General features: G+C 43.7%; 1 protein-coding gene across 1 annotated transcript in view; it reads right to left on the bottom strand.

Annotated features, from left to right (window-relative positions):
* Window positions 1-5359: 5359 nt before the first annotated feature.
* The window catches only part of efnb3b (ephrin-B3b), a 79524-nt gene continuing 74382 nt past the window's right edge, over window positions 5360-10501 (bottom strand). The window contains exon 5 of the mRNA XM_018703906.2: window positions 5360-9947. Coding sequence (XP_018559422.1) covers window positions 9514-9947 — 434 coding nt within the window. The 3' untranslated portion in view covers window positions 5360-9513. The remainder of the gene's footprint in view (window positions 9948-10501) is intronic.

The following is a 10501-nucleotide window of genomic DNA, read 5'->3' as shown; positions in this document are numbered from 1 at the left end:
CTGAGTAAATTTTTAATAAGCACTATTCTCCTCTGATAGTTCCACATTGTAAGAGGGAAATATTGCACTTTTTATTCTACTGGGTTCATCTGACATTGTATTTACCTGACAGAATAAGGTTTTACAAATGTGTTAGCTTCAAAGGAATTTTCATTTTAATTAAATATTTCTCTAACTATTTTATGGTAATGTACAGTTAATAATACAAATGTTTATTTTTGCACATTAAATCTTTAACTATGCTCAATATGCCATGATTGTTTCATCATTACTTGGCTGGCGGTGCCTTGGGCTTTGCGTCCCTTCACATGAATTTCCTCCCTTTAAAGACTACAACAGCAGCGGTGTGTGAAGCTGGTAGACCAATTAGAAGCTACAATACTTCTCACAGGTTCGTGCAATAGTCATGTAACACTGTGAAAGTACACTGTGCAAGATGCAAATACTTCTATAGTTTTCTGATTTTGTCATTTTTGTGTATTTTTTCCTCAATCCACAAACTGTCATTGAGTCCAGGCCCCGGTGTCTTGCTCAAGGACACTTCAACAGGGTAGATGTTTGCGAACAAAGAAACCACAATCCTTCAGCTGCAGGATTTTCTAACCACAGGACCACCCTGACACCAGTAATACAGCTTCTTTGTCTGAAAGAAGGGCATTCCTTCAGTTTCACAATGAACTTGAAATCTAAGGAGAATTTTTTTTAGAAATGAGGTTCCTGGTAAACTGGCAGATGAAACAATAGCAGGGTGTTTTGGAAATAAACTTCAATCATGACACACCCGCACCAGTACGCAGGATTTGTTTTGCTGGGTTAGATTGGAATTTCTCTGAGAATGTGGTTTATGTAAAGTCTGCCTGGGTTTGTTTATTGGCGCTGAGTGCCTGTGTGACAGTGTGGAATGTATTTGTTTACAATATCTTGTTGTGCTATAATGGTGAATTGTCCTTGAGTGTATGTGTGCAAGTGAAAGTGATGGGTGGAAAACTACTTTCGCAGCGTAATTTGTTACATTAGCTGGATAAAAATGCCCATCACCAGTAGATTAGTTTTATCACATCCAGATTATTTAAAGGGTTTACTTTTGAATTCTCTACATTACAAAGAAATGCAGCTGTATAGGTTAAAGATGCATGTAGTGTACCACCATAGGACACAGCACTCTTATGCATATTTAGTAGATCCTTACTACCTTTAGCATCTGTCCCTTCATAGGGGATAAAATAAAATAAATGTGGAAATATAAAGACAAATAACAAATATAAAAAAATAATCATAAGCCTTTACATTTATTTTCACAATTATTTCTTATATGTATTTATATATATATATATACAGTATATAGAATATACATTTTTTTAAAATATTTTTTTAATATAATGTAATCTATCTATTTTAATCCCTTTATTTTTTCTTATTCTTTTCCTTATTGCTTTTGCTTTCCCCTATTACTTTTGCTATTCCTATTGCCAAGCTGTCAATCAGCTGGCTTTGGGTGGGCCTTCCTGTCCAGGCTGAGCGGTCAGTTCCTGCACACATGAATCCTGCTTGAGTGGGGGCTTTGAAATAGACCTCTCAATGCAGATGACAAGATAATGGCTGGTGCAGACACAGAGGAGGAAAATCTTTACTTCCCTCCCCTGTTTCAAACTGTTACCACATTCAAGCCTGCATGTCCTGCCTACTTCCTGTTGTACCCTCTATATACGAAGAGAGAAGAAACTAAAACAGTCTGGAATAATGATGAGATCTTTCTAAAGCAGTTGAGAATAAATTTTAGAGGCAAAGCTTTTTAACTGAACACAACCTACTTTATTTTCCTGCTGCCTCACTTGTGTGTATGTATGCATAATAGTGTATGTGTGTGCGTGAGGTTGAGGGGGCGACATCAGGAGAGCTGTTTGCGTGACAAGCATTACAGAACTTTTGCTTGTCTCCAACAACCAGGGCTGCAGTGGTGCTATCCACTCAGGAATATTAACAAGTTAATCATCTGAAATTAACACTGTTATATCCTCCAGCCAAAACACATAATGCAAAACATCTCCCTCCACCCCACCCCACCCCTCCGCTGTGTCCAACCTATTTTCAAACCATTTTCCCATCCCTCCCTCTTTCCTTCTCTCTCCCTATCCCTATCAGCTCTACATTTGCAGATGGCAGCTGCACTTGTCATCAGGCCTGTTATTAACTGTAACATTTTTCTCACTCTGAGAAAGTGAAAGATTCTGGGAGGTAGGGAGCGAGAGCAGGAGCAGGATGAGAAAAAAAAAAAAGACAAAAGATGAGTGAGAGTCAGGTGGTGAAAGAGGAGAGAGATTGAGTTAGCAGAGGGAGAGAGGGGAGCAATGAGAGCAATCTTGAGGCATGGAGATATAGCTGCCAGCATCGGTACTGTAAAATCAGGGATTTTCTACTGATAATTCCTCCTCTGCTGAGGTTTAATTACTCTCAGCTCGAGCTATCTGTCCGCCTCCAGGTCTGGCCACACACAGAAAGGCCTTTGCATCCAATCAAACAGCTTGACCTTTTAACCCTTCATCTCTTCTCCAATCATGACATGACATTTCAGGTCTGTCAGGTGCAAGCCTTCCCTGCCCTCTCCTCCTCAGGGTGTTAAGGCGCTACACTACATTAATCACAGTGACACTGTAATCACAGCAGTTTCACCCTGATTCAGTATGCAGATTCCTGGGTATATTTCTTTGATTTAAAGCGTCGTCTCCCTCTCTCCCCACTTCTTCCTCACTCTCCTCTTATCCTTGACCTTCGCTCATTCCCATGGTAACTGCGTCTTACTCGAGGATTGTTTCGTTGGTAAGTCAAGTGGGCCAATCCTTGGGTTTTAAGTTGCGCATCAGCGGCAAAGCTTTTCAAAATCTAATTTAAGGGATTATCTCTCTATTGATTTCACTTAAAACTGATTCTTTTCTCTTTCCATCCTTCTGCTGCTGTGATAAAGTATCAGGGAGGGAAGCGGCGTGTGTGTGTGTGTGTGTGTGTTTCTGTGTGTGCGACGTATCAAGCTTTTCCTTCCTCCACGGAGTTAAAGAGGAGGCTCAGTCGTCTCACTTGGCAACGCACAGAGAGCGAGCAAGAGTGTGCGTGTTCCGTCTTTGTGTGCTTGTGCGTGTGCCATTCCAACTTTTTGGCGCCTATCTGCATCTGTCTATGTGTGTGTGTTCATGCGGCACACACACACACACACACACACACGGCTATCATCCTCCATGGCATTAATATTCATCTGTGTGTGCATTGAGCAGAACAGATTAGCAGGAGTAATGATGAGCATGTAATGATAAGGGGACCACAGCAGTCCCGATAGTCTAAACAGGCCTACTTTAAACCCGACTGGAAAGAAGCAAGCAAACTCATTACAGCTTAACAGCCATTAGATTAGCATTAGTTCCTCTTTGAAGGGAATATAGCTGCTGGTTTCCATGGATTAGCAACAGTGGTGAGTGATTCAAGAAACATTATCACTACTGGTTTGGTATTAGCAATAGCAATTTGTTGGCAGCTACTAGCTTCTTTATTGATATCCATTTCCTATTACTATCCAGTGACAGCTGATTTCCACTAACCATCCAGGTTCTCCACAGGTAGAACTAATCAACTACTGACACACTGTCATGTTATTTTTCCCATTTTAGGAAGACTGCTAAGCCAAATAAGATTACTACATACATACATAAGTAGAGCAAGCTATAAGCTACATGTGTGGGTCCCTACAGGATATTAGAGCTACTTTTTTAGTTTATGTTATTAAAGCAACATGAGTTACTCTCTCTGCTCCAAGTAGGAGTCACTTATTCGGTATCATTTTGAATCTCTTTGGAGGATAATCCTGGCTTTCGGTTATCTACTGAAAATAAAATATTGTTTGCCCTGTGTCTTTTTGATATTTTGTACTTTTAAAAGTAATTTTAAACTGTTACTCAACATCATTGTCAATGATGGGCAGCCAGTGATCAATGTTTTTTTAGTTTAAGTAAAGGCAATATTAAAAACATCATCTATGCTCATCTAAAGGACATAATCAGGAATATGGATTGAAAGAAGCTTAGTAATTCCAGTTCAATTTTCAATTTTGCTCACCTATCTGCTGCTTCATTGATTTTCCAAAGGACATGCAGGTTTAATGGTATAAACTGTGCTTCTAGATGAATTAAGCACTGCACACCCACACAGGTGTCTGGAATTACTCTGGCTGATTAGACCCCTGCTCAGGTTGAAGCTGGGTGGAGCCATGTAGGATATGTGATTTCACCAAACTCTATGTACTTAAATACATTTAAACTCTGGTGAAGCAGATGCCAATCAAACAGTTTGGACACAGTCCTGAAATCAGACATGCTAGGTAAAAATCTGTGTGAGTGTATGTTAGGGAATTGGAGGCTGTTTTTCAGTATGCAATGCAATTTCTTTGGATTTGTGTGAAAAGTGCACATGTAGGCTAAATAATAAATCTAATGATGGCTGCAGAGGAGAGCGGTGACACTGACTCAAAGTACGCTGTAGGTTAGCAGCCTTAGCCGGTTGCTGGTGAATGGATGTTTACTGTTCGCCAACCTTCACTGAACTTGGCCTCAGTTACAGTGACAGGTTGTCATGGCAGAAGCGGTGACAAATGTCTACCAGGATCAATGCTGCTCTGTGGCACTGCATAAGATTGCATTTGTGCATGTATGTGTGTTGGTGTTTGTGGAATTGGGGGTCAGTGAATATGTGTGTGTGTGTGTGGCATGTAATCTACTCTCACACATCACAGATCAAAGGCCAAAGGCAGCTGCCTGGTCATCTCACCCTAGGCCACCCTGATGGCACACTATGCTCTTGAAGGACCTTAAAATGCGCGCACACACACACACACACACACACACGCAGCCAGATGAAACAAATTTTGGAAGGGAGCAAAAGACGCTAACAGTTACCATGGAAACCTGCCACAAAGCTAGAGGGAGAGAAGGGGAAATAGAGGAGGAAGAGGGGTGTAGAGAGGGAGACAGCGAATGAAATCAGCTCTGTCAATACGTTGCCAAGCAACACTCAACACTAACGAAGCTGGGTTTGATAACTTGTTGATAACACCAGTGGGAGAGCCAGAGAGAGAGAGTGAGTGTGTGTGTGTGTGTGTGTGTGTGTGTGTGTGTGTCTGAAATGGCAGCGTTATTAGCAGAGGCAGTGAAAGAGCCCCTGCTGAGACAAGCCCAAAGCAGAGATAAGGGGAGAGACCTTCTATTAAAGGCAGGTTACCAGTGGGCCTCAGGAGCTCTCTCCCTCACACACACAGGCAGAACAAAAGACCTCAGCAGACCCTCATACAATAATGAATCACACAACAGGACCAAAAGAGTGGTGCTTAAACATTTTTGTTTGTTTTTTTTATTCAACCTTTTTTTTTTCCAAACCAGGAATGTACTAGTTTTTTCCTCTCTTTAGAGGTGTGTTCGGGAGGGAAAGGCAAGGGGGTATGGGGGAGGAAGGGAGGGAAGGGGGGGTAGGGGGATCAGGGGTCGCTGTGATGACTAGACAAGGGGTAAGGAGGAGAGAGGAAGAGGAGGAGAGGACACAAAAAAACCCTTCTCACACAGAGTTGTCCCAAATACAAAGTCTCAACACGTCACATACGAGAGCCACCCTGCTCCACGGGCCTCCGCTTGCTGGCTATTGGCACAAAGAAACACACACACACACGCACACACACACACACACACACACACACACACTCACACACATTTACACACACTTTCACCAACGGAGAGGTGAGGGAGCTAGGCGGCAGCTGTTTTTTTTTTTTTTTAAACTCTCTCCAGCATTCCATAAAAACAGCACTTTCTTCTTTCTCTTTTCAACATGACAACCAGTGGCCGTGTCCATGATTTTTAGAAAAGCCAACACGTTGAGTCGACCAGTCAAACACAAACAGTGAGAGCCAGAGACACAACTTTGAAATAACATCGACATGAAAATCAAACAATAAAAAAAAAAAAAAGAAACAAAAAAGAGTCCAAGAGATACTTGACATTCTGCTGAGAGGGAGGGGGGAGAGGGAGCGAAATGGATTGAAAACAGGGCAGTGGCGTCTTTTGTCGGAGTCGCCGCTGTAAAGTCAGAGAGGTTTTATTTCTCCCCCCCTTGCGGCTGCAGCCATTTTAGAATAAAATACTGTCATTTTGGATTGGAGTTGCTCCACAGAGTCGCAGAAGTTGTCGAAGAGAGAGTAACAGACACTTCATTTGGCTTGGAGGATTATTTTAGGTACTCTGAGCATGTTTAAATAGACATAGACTTAACAGCATACATAAAAAAAACACAAGTCGGTAGTTGTACAAAAAGAAGAATTTGAGGTGTTTTCCTCTCATTTCATCTTTGAAATCAATTCTGATACAGTCAAATACAATCCAAACTCATTCATGGTATAAAAAACATATCTGAACATCATCATCAGGTGTTGAACAAAGTCAATTTGGACGAATGTGACACTTAAGTATGAAAGATATCTCATTATATGATGTTAGATACTGATACAAAACACAGCTGAGAAATGTTGAAAGGTCCAGATTTAACACTGGCTTCACACAGAAAACATGGCTACATCACTGGAGGCTTTATGTATTTGTGTGTGTGCATGTCTGGAAAAAAAAAAAGAAGCTTAAGCTCTCCACTGCCACCCAGTTTACACATAAGCCATAAACATGTTTGAGCAACACAAAACAGCTTTATTAGTATGCACATGTGAACATATTGCACCTCTGAACACAGCGTTGTGTTATTGCCCTCCAAGGGTGAGGTGCTGGGCACTAGCGTGTTTGCATGTGAGCATGTGGTGTGTGTGTGTGTGTGTGTGTGTGCGTGCGCGCTTTTACGAGGGTGTGAGGGTGTGTGAAAGAGAGGAGAAAAACACACCGCACACAACCCCTCTCTTTTCATCCCCTCCCATGTCCATCAGGTTAGTCTTAATCACAGAAATACAGAGTCATATGAAAGCAATCAGCATTTTTGTTGAGTGTGGGTGAAAGTGCGCGTCTGTCTGTGTGTGCGTGTGAATGTGTTTTGTGGGAGAGCAAGCGGGAGCAGGAGAGAATGTATGTCATTCAATGCAATCAGTAGGCATTTGTGACAGTCATTAAAAGGTGTGAAATTTGTGTTGGGATGTGTGGGAGTGTGTATATGTGTGTGTCAAACAGAGAGAAACAGAGTGTACTGACTGCCTGGGGGATTTCTCTTGTGTGTGTCCGCAGCTAGCAGTGTACTGTCTGCACTTTTATAACAAACGAGAGAGTGTTTCTGTGTGTGTGTGTGTGATACACAGAGATGCATTTCAACACAAATTTTGGCGGAAAAGAGGAGCAAATCTGAAATGTGCCACCTCACGTTAACGCAAAGTGTGACCGAGTAACAGCAGACGTGTGTGTAAGTGTGTGTGTGTGTGTGTGTGTGTGTGTGTGTGTGTGTGTGAGAGAGAGAGAGAGAGAGTATGTGATGGGATCTCGCCTTTCCATGGTTAGAGTTCAACTCCTCCGAAATCCGTTTTGGCTGTCGGTCCATCGCCTCCGTTCAGGAGGCTCAGACCCTCCGTTTAAAGAAAAGGTTTTCTCTCCTTTGCCAGCCACTCTTTTTCGTCTGCTCTCTCCATCCTTCCTTCCTTGGGATCCTTCATCTCTCACTCCTGCCGCTCCCATCCTGCCCTCCCTTCAGCTTCTTTAGTGTGCAATTCCTTCACAGTCTTTTCTTTTCTTGTTCCCCTCCCTCCCTTCTTCTCTTTTTTTTTTTTTAAAGTTCTGGATTCAGACGCCGCTTTATTCCTCCTCCCCAGACAGCACTCTCTCTCGCCCTGTTCTTTTTCCTTTATTCTTCTTTTTCATTTCATCCCCTCTCACCCCCCCCTCCCCCCAACTCTCCCCTCTTACCCACCATTGCCACCCCCCCCTCCCCCTGCCCCCCTCACTTCTTTTCAATTCTGAGTTTCAAAAAAAGCGTTCGGAAAAAAAAAAAAAAAAAAACTTTCATAGATGGTTCTACCTCAACACTTCCACAAACGAGGTCTAAACTTCAAAACTACAGCATAGTACAAGGAGCTATAAAAATATACACAGAGTTCAGAGACCCTAGAGGGGTGGAGGATGGTGGGAAAGAGGGAAGGAGGGAGGGAAGGGAGAGAGAGGGAAGAGAGGAAGAGAGAAACAACCTCTGTTCGCCAGGAAAATTAAAAAAGGGATTAAATTAATATACAACGCAAAGGGAAAAGGAAGGAAACAAGGTCGGTCTAAGTTGTGAAAAACAAAAACAGCAGATAAAAAATGTCTAGCAACAGAAGTGTAGTTTTAACAGAGTGGGTAAAAATAATAAAACAATAGAAAACAGAAGAAAACATCTAGAAATTATTTACTGGATATTCATATATATAATCTATAAGTGTTGATAGCGATAAAAAATCTCACTTTTTTGATATTCGCTCACTATTTTGTGTTTTGGTATTTAAGACAAGTCTAAAGAACGCACGCGTACGCACAATCACTCACACACAAAGCTTACACACGCACAAACTAAACCCCACGCACGCATATGCAAACTCATATGCAAACTTGCTGTACTGAAGCACACTAACTGCACACACACATCTAATGTGGAGCAGCAGCGCCATAATTATTATCCAAGTTGTACGCACACTCACACAGTCGCACACACGCGCGCACTCACGCACATTATTAAAATATACAAGATTCTGAGTGTCACCGATTGGTCAGACCTCCTCAGGCCCTGGGCCTGGTCATATGACCGCCGCCCTGGCTTTGCTGATTGGGTGAGTCCGAGGCCCCTGATTTTCTCAGGAGAAACAAACACAAACAAACTAGTTATCCTATTGGTGAGTTAGTGACAGGGGCCGGTCTCTGGTTGGCTGATGGAGCTCTGAGGGGCGGGGTGGCGGGGGATAGGCAGGTATGGCCTCTGGGAATCAGAGTTCTCCAGCGCTAAGTGGGTTCAGGGGTGTAGGTTTTTTTTTTTTTATTGTTGTTGTAGTTCTTCTCTTTTTTTCTTTTTTAAAACATCACATGTCCCGACGCCAGGTCCATACTCCTAGAAAAAGAGTGTGTGCTGCACATACACACTGGCGTTTTGGGGAACGACTCTTCTATTCAGCACGGGTGGGGCTCATTTAGCTCTGAGTTAACAAGAAGGGGGCACTCAGAGGCTCTTGCCCATTCATGAGGGCCTTGTTAAGAAGGGCTATGTATGGTTGTGACATTGCCCTTAACACACACTAGTAGCCCAGTTGTGTGACGATGGGGTGGGGTGGTTTATTCAGCTAGAAACACAACTGTAGCTGGGGGGGTGAGGGCTCACGGGGCAGTGATTGGGGTCCAGGGGACAATACTGGTAGTACTGAGGGGTTCAGGGGCGGAGCTGTGATGGCGAGCTTTGCTGTGGCTTCATTTGGAGAAAGGAATTTGTTGGTAATGGGTGGAGGGAGGTGGGTGTGTCCAGTCGGCCGGAGCAGCGGCCGTCTCATACTTTGTAGTAGATGTTGGCTGGGCTCTGAGGCGGCATCTCCTGGACGATGTACACAGGGTGCCCGTAGTCCCCGCTCACCTTCTCGTAGTGCGGGCAGTAGGCCGAGTCCGACGTCCGCAGGGGGATGATGATGTCGCTGGGTTCGGAGCCGTTGTTGTTGGAGCTGGTGATGCCCCCGCCGCCTCCCCGCTTGGGGCTGGTGAGCGAGGACAGCGACAGAGGTGGGTGGTGGGTGTCCGAGTGCTTGGCGTGCCGCCGCCGGTAGCACACGACGCAGATCACGGCGGTCACCAGGAGCAGGAAGGCGGAGCCCCCCGCGGCGCCGGCGATGAGGGCAATGTTGGAGGGTTGAAGGGGCCCGTTCTCGCCGCCGCCTTCACCCCCAAAGCTGTTAGGTCTTTGAGACTGAGTGGAGTTCCCTGTGCCGCCTGAAAATAAATCACAAAACGATATTACTCAAACATCCACAATATCACAAGCTGCCTTCAGTGTTTCCCTTTGATTTATATGATTTATATATGCATATTAATCATCACAAATATACTAGAGCAATAACACAGCTGGCTTTCACAATTTGTGTTTTCATGAGATTTTAAATAAACATACCAATCCTTATGGCTCCGTACCACAATAACATGAGTAATGGTGCTGGTTTAGCTCTGCTAGTGAAGGCTGCAGAGACTTAACCCAGTGGAATGCAATAAGTATGCAGCAAATCTCACAGAAGCTTATATGTGGTCTCTTTATTGATGTGATGAAGTGGACAGCAGTGCATATAAAATGAAGAGGAATGTCCTTAGCCTGTGTGTGAGTGTGTGTGAGAGAGCTGAGCAGCATATACTCTTGTGGACAGCCTGGCTAAGCCGCAGTATGTATCAAGGTAACACACTCTATTTCCCTAACCTTAACAACTGTATTTACTTAGCATTACGGCCAACCACATGAAGAGAAGCCTCCCCGCTCTGCTCCTACCACCAGACCA

The sequence above is a fragment of the Lates calcarifer genome, linkage group LG14, assembly GCF_001640805.2.
Source record: "Lates calcarifer isolate ASB-BC8 linkage group LG14, TLL_Latcal_v3, whole genome shotgun sequence".
Lineage (NCBI taxonomy): Eukaryota > Metazoa > Chordata > Actinopteri > Centropomidae > Lates > Lates calcarifer.
This window is presented reverse-complemented; position numbering and strand designations above follow the sequence as displayed.